The 19,784-nt window shown below is 38.9% G+C and overlaps 1 protein-coding gene across 2 annotated transcripts; it reads right to left on the bottom strand.

Moving 5' to 3' along the window:
• Positions 1 to 5,254: 5,254 nt before the first annotated feature.
• LOC126188984 (mpv17-like protein) lies at positions 5,255 to 19,051 on the bottom strand. Of its 2 annotated transcripts, none has more exons than XM_049930787.1 (4): positions 18,747 to 19,051; positions 18,306 to 18,587; positions 8,277 to 8,408; positions 5,255 to 6,222 (listed from the first exon to the last, which is right to left on the bottom strand). In XM_049930787.1, the coding sequence occupies exons 2-4, from the start codon at positions 18,561 to 18,563 to the stop codon at positions 6,055 to 6,057; spliced, it is 558 nt and encodes a 185-aa protein (XP_049786744.1). In that variant the 5' UTR covers positions 18,564 to 18,587; positions 18,747 to 19,051; the 3' UTR covers positions 5,255 to 6,054. The 2 variants fall into 2 exon arrangements, with proteins under 2 accessions (XP_049786744.1, XP_049786736.1); XM_049930779.1 differs by having other exon boundaries at positions 18,306 to 18,625; positions 18,747 to 19,048.
• Positions 19,052 to 19,784: the final 733 nt, after the last annotated feature.

Below are 19,784 nucleotides of genomic sequence, written 5' to 3'. Positions count from 1 at the left end.
TTCCTTCCTTCGAACTTTTCCCATTGGAAGTCAATTTCTCCCCCCCCCCCTCCCCCCCATGCACTTTTTTTACACACACAATGGAGAGACTCGTCAGTCTGCTCATGAACAAACTACCTCCAACAGTGATGCCATCAACTTTTTAAGTGTCAGGTACTCCTCCTTGCTTTAGCATGTGTATGTAGTTGCCTGATAGCACTTTCTTCAAAGTTCTCTGTTTCGGTCACATAACACAATCTCTTCCTTGTCTTTCCAGATGTCACAATAACAGGGCTCCCAGCTGAACTGGTAGCCTCTTCATCATTTGTGACTCTCTTCACTGTGGCTGTAGAGATGGTCAATGCTTCTGCTGCTCTGTCAGTCCCTTACTAACTAAATCATCGCTTTCAAAGTAAACATGCAATTTGTTTATAAATTTGCAAGCTTGCAGTTTTCAGCTTAGTTCCTTTTGCAAAAGTCCTCTTCTCTGCACTGTGTGAAGCCATTTTGCACATACACGTCAAGTGGACTGCACATGTACACTCATAAACCGGAACGAAGCACTGGCACCACTGACAAAGCAGGGGTGCCTAGCACTACAGCAACACGGGGGCATTGTTATGGTAATATAAACCAAATCTCATGTTCTGATTGGCTGTTGTGGAGATGCAAAGCATGTGCGCCAAGGCCACTTCAACTGTTGAGAGCTCTTCTCTCGCTGTATGGAGTAGAGACTCTTAAAATTTAGTCTATTGCTCATCATTGATAAATAGTGACCTGGACTATATCAGAACCTTAACACACCTTACAATTGAATATCTAGTTTTGGAATCTGTGTGTGGCCTTGATGTAATCCACCTAGAATCTTCCCATGTCTCTGAGTCTTATCCAAGTATACCTCGTCCTCTTGATTCTTGGACAGATTATTCAATGTTAGCAAATTCTCTCTGTCTCCATCTTATGCTTCTGACATTGACATGCATACTTGAATGATTGCTGTCAGCATTTGTTTGTTGTCAAACCGGGCGAGAACAACCCTTTCACAGAACTGTTCACAGTAGCTCACACTCTCCCCTATTTCCTATTCCTAAAGAGTCCTCCTCCAGTTACATAATTTTCAGCTGCTGCTGATATTATCCTATAATTGTCTCACCAGAAATTCTTATCTTCCCTCCATTTCACTGCATTGAGTCACACTATTCTAGATTGAGGCTTTGAATTTCCTTTTTCAGATCTTCTAGCTTTCCTACTACTTTCAAACTTCTGACATTTCATGTTCCAAGTCACAGAATGTTCTCTCTCCATTGGTTAGTCCATCTTTTCCTCATAGTCACCGCCCCCTCGGCAGTCCCTTCCCGGAGATCCAAAAAGTGGACTAATCTGGAATCTTTTGCGGAAGAAGAGATCATCATGACATTTTTTACAATTACAGGCTACATGTCCTATGGAAACACATTGTATGTCTTTAATGCTATGGTTTCCATCGTCTTCTGTATCCTCATGCTGTTGATCAATGCTGATTCTTCTTCTGTCTTTTAGGGGCAGTTTCCTATCCCCAGGGAAAGATAGTGCCCTGAACCTCTGTCTGGTCCTCCCCCATCTCTGATACGGCTGGCAGAATGAGGGTGACTTCCTAAGCCGCACCCACATGGCCGTGCTGCACAGAGCCAAAGAAAGAGATTCAGTGTACCATGGCACGGCCAGTATGGATATCAAACTGAGTTGTTCTGTGCAACAACAAACAAGTTCTGCGCAGTTTCAGTGCATCAAAGGAAATAGTTCTTACTTGCGCACTCAGTTTTGACTGTATTTCTAGTTTTCCATTTTGATTGTTAGTGTATGCATTCTGTGGAACACTGCTGCCTATCTATGAACACATTGCTACATCCTGCCTTGATCTACATTGTGTGTTCATGTACGGCACAGCTGGTGTGGGCACAGCTTTATGCTGGAAGTCATTGGCCACCATTGCTGATGATTTTCATTCAAAATTTAAGCAGTGGCTGGGTTCTAATCCAGGATGTTTTGATTGCTATTCAAAAATGATACCCCTAGACTGCGGGTGAACTTTATCAATGTGCTATGTGTCATTTCGAAAGAAGTTGGGTCAAGCACTTTGAGGACGGGAAAAAACGACCAGCGCTGTGCTCAATCTGTTGATTAACTTCATTATAATTAGCTGTGGTGGTTTCAGGGTATTCATTGCACTTGCTGAATGGTGCATTATACAACTATCTTATCTCCAACAAAGCTGCTGTGACTATCTAATTTGCTGTTGAACCTATGTGCATCGCTGATCATTACCAACTGGGTCAGGGTTGTATTGCCTTACAGGCTGCTGATTAGAAAGGGAGGTTGAAAATATTTCACACTGCACACTTGCTTGTGTGTCGATGGAATATCTCTCATTTCATAGCAGAGGAGCCTTCTAGGTTTGAACATTTCTGATGAGCAAAGATAAAAAGAATACATAGCAGACCCTTTTCTCACAGAAAAGTACCCTTCAGTTGTACACACTGGTAACAGATGCCACCATTTCATAAATTTTTCCATACTGATCTCCACATTAAAATTTTATTTTACACAAAGAAATATTCTAATCATTGAAATATATAATAATTATCTCATATTAGTTGAATTTTGCAAAAACATGTTGCCATGTGAAGAGAGCAAGGAGAGCCACCCTACAGAACAGCTCAACTGAAAGAGTAAACCTTAATCGATACCCATTGTTCTGTTGTTACAGATTTAGATCATTCCATATCACTTCTTTTCATCATTTGAAAACTCATGATGGACAATAAATAATATTAAAAGGTGGAGGTTTGTACACATATCATTGATTTTGTTAAAAACTTTTGGCATAGCACTCATCACTCATCAGAGGGAAATTACTGTACAGGTTCTCATGTGTAACACACCACTAACTTACCTATGAAGATGGATAGGCACAGTGAGTGCATACTACTAAAATAATGTGTTTTGTTGCACAGCACACAGTATAACATCAGTGATCTCCATGGCTGCTTCACAATGCAAGTCATTTTGTTCTACCACATGGCTTCCATTTACAATTTCTACACTACTGTCATCTAATTCTTTCTCCACCCCATCTTTGACAAAAGTGCTATCATGCAACACACACACACACACACACACACACACACACACAAACACACACATACACACACACTATAGCAGTAAAGAGTATCAGACACTTAAAAAGTGGTTTGTTCATGGACAGAGTGAGAAGTCTCTCCATTTCGTTTTAATTGGATTCCGACAGAAAAAGTTTTCCAGAAGAAATTGTGGCATGGAGATGATGTTTCCTGCAGCAGTGAATTACTCATTACTCATTTGCTACCAAATATCAGTTCTGGTACACATGATACAATGTAGAAATAGAGTCCATGAATGGTTGTAACAACGAGCTGTTTATAATGTCCAGTTTACCTTCTTGTGCACGATCATAGAGTGTTTCTTTCAGCACTGCTCTATCTAGAGGATATTTCCACAGTAGGAAGTGGTCACTGGAATGTAGATCACTCTCCACTTTCCACGGAGCAGTGTGGGACAGGTATGGAGAGCACATTGAGAAACTGATAACACGAAGCCAGTGCTGAAGCACATGGTCTGATTCACATTCAAACAAAACTAACCGAACGAGAGGCAATCAACAACTTGACCTTGGATTACATGACAGCAGACGCTACTCCCCTCCCCCCAAGAAGAAAAAGGTGGAGAAGTTGTGCACTATGGCTAGACTCACTTGGTTGATTAGATTATAGGGAAGCAGATACAGCAAACATACACTATAACAGTAACTATTTGTAGGCTGTTGTCGAGAGGCAGAGGCAAAGAGTGGAATGCATAATTTATGAAGATGACTACTATTATTACACCACTCCCCTCACAATTTGAAACATTTTTCTTGTAAACACAACATACACTTGCGATATGTAGTAGAAGCCTCACTTCTATGGCATATCCTGAACCCAATACATTCTAAAAGCAAACAGTGTTATTGGTAAGTTTTATTATTTTCCTCACCTTCAAAATCTGATATCTTTGTAAATTTTCGCCTGAATATTCTTTTCATGCAGAAAAACTTTAGTGATTTCCAGAATAGCATTTTCCCCTTTGCAGTTCACGTAGAACAATAACTGAACAACAGTTCTCTTTATGTGCACCTCGGCCACACAATCCGCGTGCTGTCTGTACATTGTACGCTGTGGTGATGTGTAAAATATATTGACACTAAGCAGAGCAACATTAGAGATATGATCTCAACTTCAGGCAGATGAAGCCAAGTGCTGCATACTCAGGCAACAATGCACAAAAAAATCAACTGTCTTACCTAACTCACCACCTACCTGCTTCATTACATTTGGGCTTCTGTCATGCCATCATCTTCCCACTCCTCCTCTTTCTGACATCCAAATGCGTTATGTATCCACATATGACACCTTGTTAGAACTTAAGGGCATTGTTCATTTCAAATCACAATTTGATACTCATTCAGTACCTCTGTTGTCAAACTGTTTAGCTTGGCATAGTGCAACCGTTACACCATCTTGGCTGTCTTATGTGAAGCCCTTTCATGTTCAGCGGGTGTTACCTGTCCCAAACAGTACAGCCCTCCTATTCAGCATGTTGAATTGGATGTCACGGTGTTTCCATGAGCAGCTGGAAATATAATGCTTAATCCTGACAGAGCCCTACTTATCTATACAAGCCTTATACAACTGTTGTGTGGCAAGTTCCCCATAGGTTGTCCATTTAAGACTTATAACCCAATAGCTATACACCCCTTCTTTGAACCCGAGTTTTTAAACCATTCTCACTACCTGGATGGTTAAAATACCTGTGATATAGGGCATTCCAAAACTGCACAATGAAGAAGCTGCTGAAGCACATACAAGCCTATAGTTCCAGAAAGCTGGTGGCACTCCCTGCCTCTGCCACCTTGGGTCACTAAATTGAACTCTGTTACAACTGATCTTCCAAAGTTGTTAAACTACTGGCACAAAATAGATGACACGTGGCTTACTGAATGCTGTAGGTGTGAAAGTATTACCCTACACATGTGTCTCTCCAGTTGTCATCCTTGGGTGAGCTTCCTGCTGCAACCATGAATAGTCTTATTGCAGCAATGTGCCGTTATGATACACTCAAAATTTGTCAGCAGAATCTGTTATCACGGGAATATATTTACAGTAATTGTAGAAGTGATGGAAATAGCAGTTAATGGCTAATAATAATAAAATAATTACAGTCACTGTAATCAACAAATGTATTTGTGCTAATGTATGTCAAAAATTTTTAATACTGGTGACACTTATTCAATGAGATTTCTTTGAATACTTCAAAACAGGCAATATCAGCATTGCAAGGAACAGTATGACTTCATTCAAGTTGTAAACAACATATTGACTGTGCTACATGAAACTGATACCAAAGGACAACAATCCATGTTGTTAAAATATAGGTAGTGGCTACAGATTTATTTCTAAATCATGATATTAAACACATGCACGCACACGCACACACGCGCGCGCACGCACACGCACACACACACACACACACACACACACACACACACACACACACACACACACACACACACACAATTGGTAATAAAATTAATAATACAGTAATATCAGATATCTGAACATAATTCTGTTGTCACCACTACATATTGCTGGATTTAACAATTAGGGTTTTAAACAACTATTTACTAAGTTCAAAAATTATTAGAGCCAACTTCAGGTAAATTTTTCCCCAATAAATACACACGATTTTAGTTTTCTTCTTACTAACATACATGTAACTGCTTATGAATTCCATCATACAGAAACAAACAATAGCTATCACTAGCTATTTGTATTTTGAGTGATGTTAAAAAAAGAGAATTACCTGTCACCATTTGGAAATTTTTTATCTGGTAAAACAATATAACAGCAATCTCTTGCAATGTTATTTTTGTTTTATGAGAAATTTATCAGGAATGTTTCATACACATATATTACAAGCTGATAATAATTATAAATACTATTTTGTTGTGGCTAGAAAACATTATAGTGGTGTTTTCAGTTGAAGAAGACGTTTTGCTTCCAATTCTTTCATGAATGCCAAGAAGTTGGTCCAAAGAAAACTGCATAAACTTATGAAAGGAACTCTGTTTCTTTCAGGCACAAACGTATAGTTGACGGTTGCAGCAACAGGCCAGATGAGAACTCCATACTGTAATCATGACATAATATATTTTTCCCTATAATGTCTCGAGGAAAATTCAATAATAATATATTTTTTGTTTATTGAACAGAAATAAAAATACTGACAAATGAATTATGCACATATGACTATAGAGAAAAGGCACTCTAATCTACATATGCTGAAAAACATGCCAATTAGTCTACTAAAAGGAACATTCAATGTCGAAGCTTCTAACAGATTTTGTCGTAAGGGCCAAGTCAGGTTCCAAAACACTTTTTCACAGAAAATACCATGTATCAATTCACCGAACACACAATATGATGCTTCAATGACATTAAATTCTATGTCATAATGTGGTTTAATTAGTAATATGTTTACTTCACATGCAGTTATTAAGGAGGAGGTTTTCATGGTGAGCAAAGACTTGTTCAAAACAGTACTACAGTGACTGAGTAAAAATTACAGCCACTGTTCCATTAAGATTGAAACTGAGTTCACTGCTAATTCTGTTATACAGAAATAAGTTCCACTGCATGATTATAATTCATAAATAACTCTCTTTGCTTATGATGCAGTAATTATCACACCAACCAGAGTCACAACATCCTCTACTTGAAGCTGCTCTGCTTAAGGACTGGTAACTGAAAAGTTCACTGAAACTATTGTTCAGTTTCTTGAAAATAGTAACTAATAAAAAAAATGAACATTCATTCAAGTCAGTGCACTACAGAATTCAAACTTCTATTACCAGTAGACCACAAAGAACTTAAATACAGATGACAAATTTGCAATTCTGTAGTTTAAGTTTTGTTCTGTGTGTGCTAATGTTGCTGTCAGAATGTTTGTTTACTTTATGTACTTTCATTAATGTCACATGGAGAAATCTGAGGCATAACAGACTAGGCTTGTGTTGGGTGAGATGAATAATGAAGGGGGGTGTGAGTGATAGCTATGGAGGGAAGCAAAAAGGAGGTGACAGTATAGCAAGTGGCACAGGTGAGGGCTCTTTTGCAGAAGGCAAAATCGAGTGTTTTTTTTTTTTTTTTTTTGGTTTGTGGTTTTAGGGCGCAAAACTTCTATGGTCATTAGCGCCCAACAAAATCGAGTGTGGTACACAAACGTAATAGTATGATAGAGGAGGAGCAAGTATGGTTAAAGAGAGGAAAAGGAAAGGTGCAGAGAAAACAGTGAATAGATCAAATGACCTAGAGTCAATTGTGGAGTATGTGGAGGGCAGAAGCTAGTAGCCAGGGAGCTGTGGGCTATAAATGTGTGTTGTAAGAACAGTTTCCTTTAATTGCTCAAATGAGAACTTGCTGTTTGATGGTGGGAGGATTCAGATTACACAGGATGTGAAACAACCATTAAAGTAGAGCATTTTGTGGTGTGGGAAGTGAACTTTGCTCTAGGTCAGTTTGGTGGCAGCCAGCTGATTAATGGATACCTCACATGACAACTGAGCAGAGGTTGCAGCACAGTGCTATCACTGTGTTTAAGCCTCTAGGAAGGACATTGTCCAAAAGCTGAGTCATGAGTTAAATTTTGTCGATGAGATAATATACTGTTTAAAGCCACAACTATACTGGGTGTGGTTTGTAACAATGACTCCTGTCATTGTTTGTATTTTGTACTCTACCCATGACTTCCTAATGTCATTCTATAGTTATTCTTTAACAGGATGGAAATTAGGGATCTCACATCAAGTGCAGATGGTGTGAGTTTTCAGTAATGTCTTAATGATAGTGCAAGATGTGTTATTCATAGCTGATATACTTCCTATTCAAATATGGTATGTGATGTAAAGATCATGAATAAATTTATTTCAGATGTTTCCCATCGGTTTCAGAAAAACTAACCTGACACAAAGTCTTTTAGCCGATTAATTCGTGGTACTTCAATTGCAGTAACCAATATGGGGAGGGGAAGACTAAAATGAAGCACGCAGAAAAAGGAAGCATGTCATTCTGTGTAGCATTGTCTTTCAATATGTGTTCTTTTTGGCATCTGCAGAAAAACAATCCCTCTTAATCAGTTAGTAACAATAGAAACTCAAATGTGAAACCATTTTGTTGGAAATTTACCTTGTATGTTGGAACAAATTTTGTTTGAACTTCAAATGCAGCTTCTTTCATTGATTTTCCTTCAAGAAGGCTCATACCATAGAAGAAACAAATACAAGCTGCAGGTCCATAAGAAAACTGTTCAACTACTGCCTGTGAAAAAGAAAGCAAGATATTTAGTGTCAAGTCAGTAATATGTGTCGCTGTTTGTATATACAATAACTTTCACCAGCATCATTCACTTTAGGGGCAAACTCAGTGCTCTTGAGTAAATAGTAGAATATAATGGGAATTTATTACTCTGATGACTCGCTCTTGTGTGCACACAGATATACATCAGGCAGAGGATGTGAATGTTGCAAGTGCAAACTGTTTGTCCCACAATGAATTAATGTAGCAGTTCCTTTTGAATGGGTCTTTGTCAGCCACAAAGCCCACGAGGGACCATATCTGTAGGGATGGCAGGGAGATAATTCAGAGATGTTTGAAAAAATGGGCTGTGCTAAATTACAGACTAACATTGCCCTTTTTTGATCTAAAATTATTACTTGTGAATGCACAATGGTTTTCCCACCCTATGCTACCACTGGACATAAGTGTGAAAAGATGATACAGTTGTTCTGCTTTGACCAGTGATGCCACTACTGTGACTAAATAGAGGTTGTAGTAACCCTTATCTGTAGACAGCTATAAGTCTACATAGGGTGGAATGAGAGTTTGTTGTGTGTTCGAGTGGTCTGCCTATAAATGTGCCAGAAAGTATTTTCATATGCACACTGCACATTCTGTAGGTATATTTATGATACCAGTGAAAACCCTTGTTTTCTGAATTTTGTAGGCTATTTCAAAGTTTTTGATGTTTTTTAAAGTATCAACAACAAGAAAATCCCTACCCAAAAGCCCTGTGTTCCTGTTGCGGTCCCCAAAACTTTTGTAGGTACAATAGTGTGATTCTACGATATTGTCACGTTGATTGGTAGCACCACTAGTCAAAGCTGACAGGTTGTTTTATTGGTCAACATATCTGAATAAAAATGTGCAAAGTAAACAAGTTTCCCATCTCAGTGACAGGGAGTGTCGATGTTATTCTTATAATAAACATAAGAGCATTCAGTTCCTGTATCAGATCCTGAATGATTTTTCTGAAAGAGCTTTTCTTATCACTTCAGCCATAAAATTTTAAACATGTATGAATTCGCCGAGTATTTAACCATCACATCACAAAATTACAGTTCTGTATTTCTCATTAATAAATTATGGCTAACTTTCACATTGCTCAAGGTGAGGAAGGGGTCGTACTAAGACTAATACGAACACTAGACTAGCCGTAATATTAGGCAATATATTGATTGTTGGCTCCAGACAGCACATCAATATTCACAATATTGGTGTCAAACCTAAAATGTGCAAAACATGCGAGGATACAGCCACTAGCTGTTATTTGGCTCTTGGGCTGGTTTTGTGCTCATCAGGAAAAGAAGCATAGATGGATGAAGAAAAGATATAAGATGAGAGAAAGATTGGCACATAAAAATTTACTATGTGACTCAGGGATTAAGAGAGCCAAATGATTATTGGAACTTTCTGAGAATGGATATTCACTCATTTGATTTACTATTGGAAATGGTTACATCTATAATTGTCATTAAATCTACACAATACTTATTTGGATCCAATTTTAAAACCAAATGCACACATTTTTTATTTAATTTCCGATAAAAATTTGTGTGTCCTTCAAGGCATCGAAGTATGAAAGTGTTGTCACAAGTAACTTTTCAGCAGCAGCTCTGCTTATTGACGCATTCTTAATTCTTTCCAGCACTTTCCTATAATTTGTCCAGAATGAATTTCATTTCTTTACTAATTAAAGCTTACCTGCTTCTGCGTATATTTCTCTATATTTTGATAACTTTTTGTACTGATTTGTTTTCTTTTGCCAGTTGCTATACTCATTTCATTTGATAAACCATAGGGCTGGAAAACCCCTCTATGGTTCCAACAACTCTTAAATGAAGGTGTATTCTGCTGATTTCAAAGCCATTTCCCTTCACAATGCATCATGCAAAATCAACAGTTTACCATATGAGACCGACTGACAAAGATATACAATATTGGGCAGAGGTTATACACTCTTAAGCTGTTTGCAAAATACAATCTAATTTTACTAGATTCATCAACATACTGCACAATACACTGTGAAACTTTCAATATTACTGACAGTCTTGGGGCAGTTAAATATTTTAAATTTCCACTAGATGCTACTGTAGTAACTGGAAAGTATCATTTCCACTGCCACTTCAGTCTCCAGCAACCCCTCTCTTTCAGAAAAGAAAAACATTATACAACAAGTGATTCTAAGTGTATACATAATATTTTATGGCTATATACAACATTAAACTGTAGACAAGAAGTATGTATACATGAAATCAAACTGGCTTGAGTGCACTTACAGCATTCCTGTCTCTTGCATTGCATGCTGATGTTGGTAATTCGTTGACATTGTTCTTAGTCAATGGGTGATAGCATATGGTAGCCAACTGATCACATTTGTTTTCTGTATGAATGGAAGAAAACTAGATGTGCTGACAGACTGATCTGCAGTGCAGCGCGAGGCCTAGGCTAGACTGGACTGTGACAGTTACCTTGTAAGTTTATGAGGTTAACAAGTCTCAGTACTTGATATATATTTGTCATTGCAACAACCAACTTGTTGGTCTTATTTCCAATTTTGCTGAAATCTCCAATTATGTTAAATTTTAACCTATTAAAACAAAATAAAGTTTTATTTCTTTTGTTTGTGTCTATCAACAACTCAATGCTTTCATTTTTCCATGAGAGAACTCCTTTAACCCAAAAGTATTTACATTCTGCAAGAACTTTCCTACAGCAAATTGCAGGTAACTTTATTTGTGAAGCATAGGAAACTCTGAATGGGCACTCTGACTGGCTACCAACAACCATTCACAAATCGCCTTATTCAGTTCCCATCATTCAACATGCAAGTTGTTACCTACATTGGAATGTGTTGCAACAGCTGCAGACACCAAGACTACAATTTTATTAATATTGTTCACCTTTACACAAACTACAAAGTATTTTATATAAAAAAATAAGTTCTGGTATGAATATAATAGAGGGAAACATTCCACGTGGGAAAAATATAATTAAAAAGAAAGATGATGAGACTTACCAAACAAAAGCGCTGGCAGGTCGATAGACACACAAACAAACACACAAAAATCTAGCTTTCGCAACCAACGGTTGCCTCGTCAGGAAAGAGGGAAGGAGAAGGGAAGACAAAAGGATATGGGTTTTAAGGGAGAGGGTAAGGAGTCATTTCAATCCCGGGATTGGAATGACTCCTTACCCTCTCCCTTAAAACCCATATCCTTTTGTCTTCCCTTCTCCTTCCCTCTTTCCTGACGAGGCAACCGTTGGTTGCGAAAGCTAGATTTTTGTGTGTGTTTGTGTTTGTTTGTGTGTCTATCGACCTGCCAGCGCTTTTGTTTGGTAAGTCTCATCATCTTTCTTTTTAATTATAAAAAATAAGTTCTATAAGAGATAGCAGATACATCAATAGATTAAACAATCTGAATACATTAAATAGGGAAAATGTGATAGAATTGTATCTTGTATATGTTATAATGAACAAAATATTAGCACAGGTTTACAAAGCCTACAGAATACACACCATAAACAGAAATCCAATTTTTCTCGTGAACTCATGTTGCTCTGATTATGTTAGACACAATCACATTTTATGATATCATCACAATCAGTTTCATCCTACAATGGCCATTTCAAATGCTACAGTAGTCAACACGAGAAACGTCCATATTAAGGGAAGCGTTTGATCCCACCTGTCTGCTTTGACTCACAACATAAGTGTGTTGTGTGACGTCATCATGGTGCTGTGTTTTTGAGTCAGGTCGTGTTTGTATATGGCGTGTTGCTGTATTTCATCGCACGCTCTTGTGGTGGGTGTTCATTTTCAAGTTGTTTGTTTTATGTGTAGTATTTGGTCATTTGACTTTGTGTAATGATTGTGTGAAGCTGATTCGAAGAATCTGCCTTGTCACCAGGGAGTTATGTCGATTTATTGTTTTGGTGGAGCACATGAGGGTTTGTTAATTATGATTAGTGTTGTGTGTTTTTATAGGATGATAAGGTTTTTACGCCGTTTTGGATTGACTGCTAACTACATGAGGTGTCGTGTAGTGAGCATATGAAGCTCACTAGAATGATGGTTTCTCCGACCAGGGCCTACTGCGTGGTGGTGTCACTGAGACAATATTTGGTGATCTACCTGATGGGGGACCTTGTTAGAGATCTATGTAATCAGGGAGATTGTCTTCCTTGTGTATTATTTTTATTATCATTCATCCTGTCATATTTGAGAGTTGTTTTGTTTTTTGAGAACTTGTTTTGAATGGTTTTATTTTTTGTTTGGTCTTTTTCTTAGTGGGTGTTGTGTTCATGAGTCATATTGAGTGGGTTGCAATTATTTGGAGAATTTTGCCGTGCTCTCTCTCTTTCTCATTGTGTGTGTGTGTGTGTGTGTGTGTGTGTGTGTGTGTGTGTGTGTGTGTGTGTGTGTGTGTGTGTGTGTGTGTGTAAGACCACTTCAGGGGCATAGAAGGGGTGTCTGACGAACCTAGCTCTATTTGGCGGTGATTGAGGCTAGCAAATGCATCATGTATGGTTTGTTTGTTTTGGTGTATAGTTTTTTTTGTTTGTATTTTAATTTTAATCATGTAAATCTTGGCGTTTTGGATTTTTGTGTTGGCTTTTGGGATCATTGTCCTCTTTTGACCTATATAGGTGAAGGGAATTTTATGATACAGTGTTTTGGAGCTGGATGTGTATTCCTTTTTCTTTCTTTCTTTCTTTCTTTTCTTTTTTTTTGGGGGGGGGGGAGGGGGGGACTTCATTTGAACTGTATAGGTCAAGTGAAATGTAAGATTCCTATGGGTTTCATGTTTTTGGATAACATTTGTTTTCCGATGGTGCTGTTTTTTGTATTGTCATATATTTAAATCGTTCCCGCCCTAAAACCCTACTTCCCATGGTTGTCCGGTTAGCTTTGTTTCATTGCAGGAGTGAAACATACTCACGCTTGTCTACAGTGATGTTATACTTGCCATATTGTGAAGCAGAGGTGTCCCCCATCTTGATGATATCCTGGCTCAAAGGAGATGGGTGGAATCGAACATCACTGTAATGCCAAAACCTGTTACTTAACCCAAAAGGAGGACTGTCAAATCAAAGTAACAGCAATTAAAACATATGTAGTTCATATTTATTGGTCACGGGTAGAATTTTATGAGCAAAATGTTATTACAACAAGGTCCAAAAATTAACCAAACTTGGTTTGATTTGATATGGACTGACCCACTAGTTCATTCAGTAAAAGTGATCACTTGTGTCTCATCATCACCATCATCATTTAAGACTGATTATGCCTTTCAGCTTTCAGCCTGGAGCATAGTTCCCCTTATAAAATTCCTCCATGATCCCCTATTCAGTGCTAACATTGGTGCCTTTTCTGATGTTAAGCCTATTACTTCAAAATCATTCTTAACCGAATACAGGTACCTTCTCCTTGGTCTTTCCCGGCTCCTCCTACCCTCTACTGCTGAACCCATGAGTCTCTTGGGTAACCTTTGCTTCTCCCATGCTTGTAACATGACCCCACCATCTAAGCCTGTTCGCCCTGACTGCTACATCTATAGAGTTCATTCCCAGTTTTTCTTTGATTTCCTCATTGTGGACACCCTCCTGCCATTGTTCCCATCTACTAGTACCTGCAATCATCCTAGCTACTTTCATATCCGTAACCTCAACCTTATTGATAAGGTAACCTGAATCAACCCAGCTTTCGCTCCCATACAACAAAGTTGGTCGAAAGATTGAACGGTGCACAGATAACTTAGTCTTGGTACTGACTTCCTTCTTGCAGAAGAGAGTAGATCGTAGATGAGCGCTCACTGCATTAGCTTTGCTACACCTCGCTTCCAGTTCTTTCACTATGTTGCCATCCTGTGAGAATATGCATCCTAAGTACTTGAAACCGTCCACCTGTCCTAACTTTGTTCCTCCTATTTGTCACTCAATCCGTTTATATCTCTTTCCCACTGACATTACTTTTGTTTTGGAGATGCTAATCTTCATACCATAGTCATTACATTTCTGATCTAGCTCTGAAATATTAATTTGCAAACTTTCAATCGAATCTGCCATCACAACTAAGTCATCCGCATACGCGAGACTGCTTATTTTGTGTTCACATATCTTAATCTCACCCAGTCAGTCTATTGTTTTCAACACGATTCATAAATAACATGAACAACAGTGGAGACATGTTGTAGCCTTGCCTTACCCCTGAACCTACTCTGAACCATGAACTCAATTTACCGTCAACTCTAACTGCTGCCTGCCTATCTATGTAAAGACCTTTAATTGCTTGCAAAAGTTTGCCTCCTATTCCATAATCTTGTAGAGCAGACAATAACTTCCTCCTAGGAGTCCGGTCATATGCCTTTTCTAGATCTATAAAGCATAGATACAATTCCCTGTTCCACTCATAACACTTCTCCATTATTTGCCGTTAGCTAAAGATCTGGTCCTGACAATCTCTAAGAGGCCTAAACCCACACTGATTTCCCCCATCTAATACTCACACTTTCCTTTCAACAATATCTGAGAAAATTTTACCCACAACGCTCATTAAAGAGATACCTCTGTAGTTGTTTTCTTACTGCTTTCGTCCAGTCTGATGGCGCCATTTCAATTATCCTGTGTAGCCATTTAAGACCTGACATTCCACTGTATTTCATGAGTTCTGACTTAATTTCATCCACCCCAGCCGCTTTACTGCACTGCAATCTATTGACCAATCTCCACTTCCTCAAATGTGATCCAATTTCCATCATCATTCCTATCCCATTGTACATCAAAATCTGAAACATTACTGATTGTATTTTCACCTACATTGAGCAACTCTTCACAATATTCCCTCCATTTGCCCAAGGCATCAACAGGATTCACCAGCAGTTTTCCTGACCTGTCCAAAATACTTGTCATTTCCTTTTTGTCTCCCTTTCAAAGACTGCTAATTACAGTCCAGAATGATTTTCCAGCAGCTTGACCAAAAGTCTCCAACCTGTTTCCAAAGTCTTCCAAAGATTTCTTCTTTGATGCTGCAATTATCTGTTTGGCTTTGTTTCTTTCTTCAATATAACTTTCTCTGTCTACCTGAGTTCTAGTATGTAGCCATTTTTGATACGCCTACTTTCCTTTTACAGGCTGGCTTGACTGTGTCATTCCACCAAGCTGTTTGCTTCATCCTATCTTTACACACTACTGTTCCAAGACATTCTTTAGCCACTTCTAGTACTGTGTCACTGTACTTTGTCCATTCCTTTTCCAATGACTGTAATTGACTACATTCAACTAACTGGTACCTTTCGGAGATCACTGTTATGTACTTGTGCCTGATTTCCTTATCCTGAAGTTTCTCCACTCTTATCCTCCTACATATGGACCTGACCTGAGCTTTTGGCCTCACAATACCAATTTCACTGCAGATTAAATAGAGATCAGTGTCATCGAAGAATCCCCTGAATACACATGTGTCCCTCAGCCTTCCTGAGTTCCTGATCTGTTATTTTATAGTCAATAAACGATCTGGTTCCCCTGCCTTCCCAAGTATACCGGTGAACGTTCTTATGTTTAAAAAAGGAGTTTGTGATTACTAAGCCCATACTGGCACAGAAATCCAAGTGTTGTTTCCCATTCCTGTTGGCCTCCATATCCTCTCCAAATTTACCCATAACCTTTTCATACTCTTCTGTTCGATTTCCAATCCTGGCATTAAAATCACCCATGAGCAGAACACTGTCCTTGTCCTTTACTCTAACAACTACATCACTGAGTGTGTCATAAAAACTATCCATCTTATTTTGATCTGTCCCTTCACAGTGCGAATATACTGACACTATCCTAATTTTCTTGCTAGACACTGTCAAATCTATCCACATCAGTCGTTCGTTTACATACCTTATTGCAACTACGCTGGGTTCCATTTATTTCCTGATGTAAAGCCCTACACCCCATTGTGCTATTCCTGCTTTGACTCCTGACAGGTAGACCTTGTAATCTCCCACTTCCTCTTCTTTCTTACCCCTTACCCGAATGTCAGTAACAGCTAGAATGTCCAACCCCATCTTACTTGCAGCCTCTGCCAGCTCTAACTTCTTCCCAGAGTAGCCCCCATGGATATTAATAGCTCCCCCATCTCGTTACCATTCGTCTGCCGAGTCGTATCTTATGAGTCCCTGTTTTGTCAATTAGAGGTGGGACTCCCTCACCTCCAAAGGTTCAAGGCATTTTGCTCCGATTGTTGCCAGCATCATATTTAAAGTACCAGGGAAGCAGGTTGCTAGCCTTACTTGACCCGAGTCCCATTGAGTTTTACCCCTTAACGGTTGAGGAACTAACCGGTGGGTTTGGTAGTCTTTGTCGCCTGAGCACAAAGGTGACCACGACTCAGATTATGTCCGAGATACCCAGCTTTATTCCAAAGTAACTGGTATCCCAACTGTCAGGCCCACTTACTTGGCCACTTATATGTTTCCCGTGGTTCATGAACTAGGACATGACAACAGGAACCCACACCATGAACCACTCACTTGTGTCTACCTATTAAAATTTTGTCTTGAAGGCTCAATTACTGACACTTTCTTTAGAAGACTAACCTGTCACAGCACCAAGCTACCAACAATTTTCTGAGTTGTGTTGTGGAAATTTAGACAGTTTGATTATACGTAAACCTAGTAACTCTTAAAAGTAATAAAAAATGCTCTAATTGCTCCTCACTGACCTTGTAGCAGACAAATATGCCAAAGACTCTTCTGGAATGACAGCTAGGAATTACTAGCATGCCCCAGACACAAAGCTGCAGTATCTAACCTCTTGCACATTTAAGCACCGCACTTCCTTCTCCTTTCCAAATACTTTATCATCTGGCCTACAAGTTCATCTGACAACTGGAGTTCAGCTTGCCTTTCAAACTTCACTAAAAGCCACCTTCCCTTTGATTTCATCTTTCTTTCACGATTTAACACTATTCCAAGCGGCTTTTGCTCATATGAAGGAAGGAACATTAACGCTTAACGTCCCGTCAACAATGAGATAATTAGAGACAGATCGGAAGCTCAGATAGCTTAAGCATGAAGTAAAACTTGCTCTTTCAAAGGACCGTCCTAACATTTGCCTTAAGCAATTTAGGGTAATCGCGGAAAATCTATTTCCTAATGCTTGCACAGGGATTTGAAATAATAATAAATAATAAAGGCAATGTATTTTACGCAGTTGATTCCCGATTTTTTAAAGGCTAATACCAGTTCAGGGGGGGCAACAATGCATTTACTCATTTAATACAGAATATCACAATTATACTTACATAATTGGGGTAATTTATTCCTCTGAAAATTTATGTTTGCAGATTGTGATTGTTTAGTTTAGTTGCAAGTCTGGGTACAAGTTACATGTTGGACTCTTGTATTTTTCAGTAGAGGGCATACTTATATATAAGGCTTCAGCATCAGTCAATTTGTCACCACAACCGCATATTCTGTTTTTACATTTGCTGGCTTTGCCAACTTGTGACCAAATTGTCATCTTTTCGTATAACCTAGACCTCAAGCTGTGCAACAGAGCATCACAAAAAAAGGCTTCAGGGGTGGGGGCAGGCCATAATACCACACTTTAACCCAAATCTGAGGCACTTCCAAATAAAACTTTGAAACGCTCAATGTTTTGGCCTCTGAGTAACTACCAGAAGTAGGTCTTATGACATGGTACCAACAGCTGAATTAATCTTCTCAGAATAATATATTTCTTACAAACATGGGCCTCAACACAAACATCCACACATAAAATACCCAACTATGTAAAACACCTACTTCATTAGTACCTAGTTGTGAGTACTGGTTATGTAATGGCACAAAAGGGACTGTTTTATACTGAGGTAATAAAAAAAAAAACTACCTTAGCAAGAGCAGATTTCACAGTCATGCTTGGCCACATTTCTGCTGCCAGTTTCATCCAAGTATGTAAGGTAGGCGCCACGAATAAAGTTCCGAACAAGCCATATCGAAGCACCTGCATGTAGTCGTAGTGTTCCTTGCCCGATATAGTCTGCTGACACAATGATGATGCTGGCCAAATGACAGCATAGGAAGCCATCCCACGAAGAAGAGGATACTTCCGAGAGATGGTCGATAGTTTTCCCACGAACGAATTCATTAGTGATGCTGCACTTCCCAAAACCTACAATTATTTGCAGATTTCATGAATTCTGCCACCAACTAGAAAAAAAAAAAAAATAGCACTTTACATATTTGACTTTTACGACCCGTGAAAAGTGAAATATTTCGCTCGCTGTTACGATGTAGCTTGATTCAACAAATACATTTTCCCAGCACTTACTCGTTCCTGTAGTCTTCAACCGTACTTCGGCCTACACATGGTCCGAAATTGACTTCCATTGCAAAATATGAAATTACAAGGCCACTTGCGTAAGGTATGCCTACTTCGGCATCGATTATCTAATGCTATAACGATGTTCAACATCATTATAACCAAAAGGTACAGTTGTCTTCTTGTCGTTGAACTCACAACATAACTTTATTGCTGCGGTAGCACTTAATTCTTCACATAAACACATATTTCGGCAATCAATTGCATCAAACTTTTTTTTCCCTTCAGCAGAATGAATGCGCGAAAGATAAACCTCGAAACTTTAACATATCTTTGGTAGCTATTATCGAACCTGTATCGACAGCTGTGTTCACTGATCGATTGTGTAAGATAATATTATTACGAGCAACAAGACCTTTCTAGAAGTGTTTGGCCCGTTTTCTTTCGTGTGGTTTAAAGTGCCACAGCCGTGTGTCATGTAACTCTACTTCTCCCATGTTTAGTCGATGGTTAGGTGCATTATTTATCAGCTTGAGAGGGTTCTTCACGTGCTATCAGCTTTTCGAGTAATGTAATTATTTAAGCCAGATTTTCAAATAACTTCCGGGAATTCAGCCAGGTAACACTTTCAGCGACCGCCGATATTTCGGCGGGAGAACACCCCGCCATTTTCAAGGCAAACTGCAACGGACAGGCGGCGTACATGCAAATTTAATACCTCGGTTCTCGGACCGAAGCAGGAAAGATAAAACACACACAAACACACTGAACACTAGTGCCACCAAAGATGACCAAAGTCAGAGCATATCGATAGTGAGACTATGAATTCGCAGGTGAGGTAGCATTGACTCTGTTCCTCTGTTTTTTGACACGGGAGAGAGCCGGATTCCAAACAGAGTTTAAACAGAAATCTCCATCCCTGTTAACGAGGTTGCTCGCTAATTTAATCTCAACTTCCTCCCTAATGACACTGTCCCAATAGCTGGACGTGCATGCCAATATCTCGGTGTTATTATATAACATGGGGTGACCAGTATCCAAGCAATG

This window comes from Schistocerca cancellata, chromosome 1, assembly GCF_023864275.1.
Source record: "Schistocerca cancellata isolate TAMUIC-IGC-003103 chromosome 1, iqSchCanc2.1, whole genome shotgun sequence".
NCBI lineage: Eukaryota > Metazoa > Arthropoda > Insecta > Orthoptera > Acrididae > Schistocerca > Schistocerca cancellata.
This window is presented reverse-complemented; position numbering and strand designations above follow the sequence as displayed.

Bases quoted from the DNA above. Each gene is read 5' to 3' on its own strand.
- LOC126188984 (XM_049930787.1), bottom strand. From the start codon at position 18,563: ATGAATTCGTTCGTGGGAAAACTATCGACCATCTCTCGGAAGTATCCT. The intron at 8,409-18,305 runs GTAGTTTTTTTT...TCTTTTTCACAG, and splicing joins TGAAATCTGCTCTTGCTAAG to GCAGTAGTTGAACAGTTTTC. The intron at 6,223-8,276 runs GTAAATTTCCAA...TCATGATTACAG, and splicing joins AATTTGTTCCAACATACAAG to TATGGAGTTCTCATCTGGCC.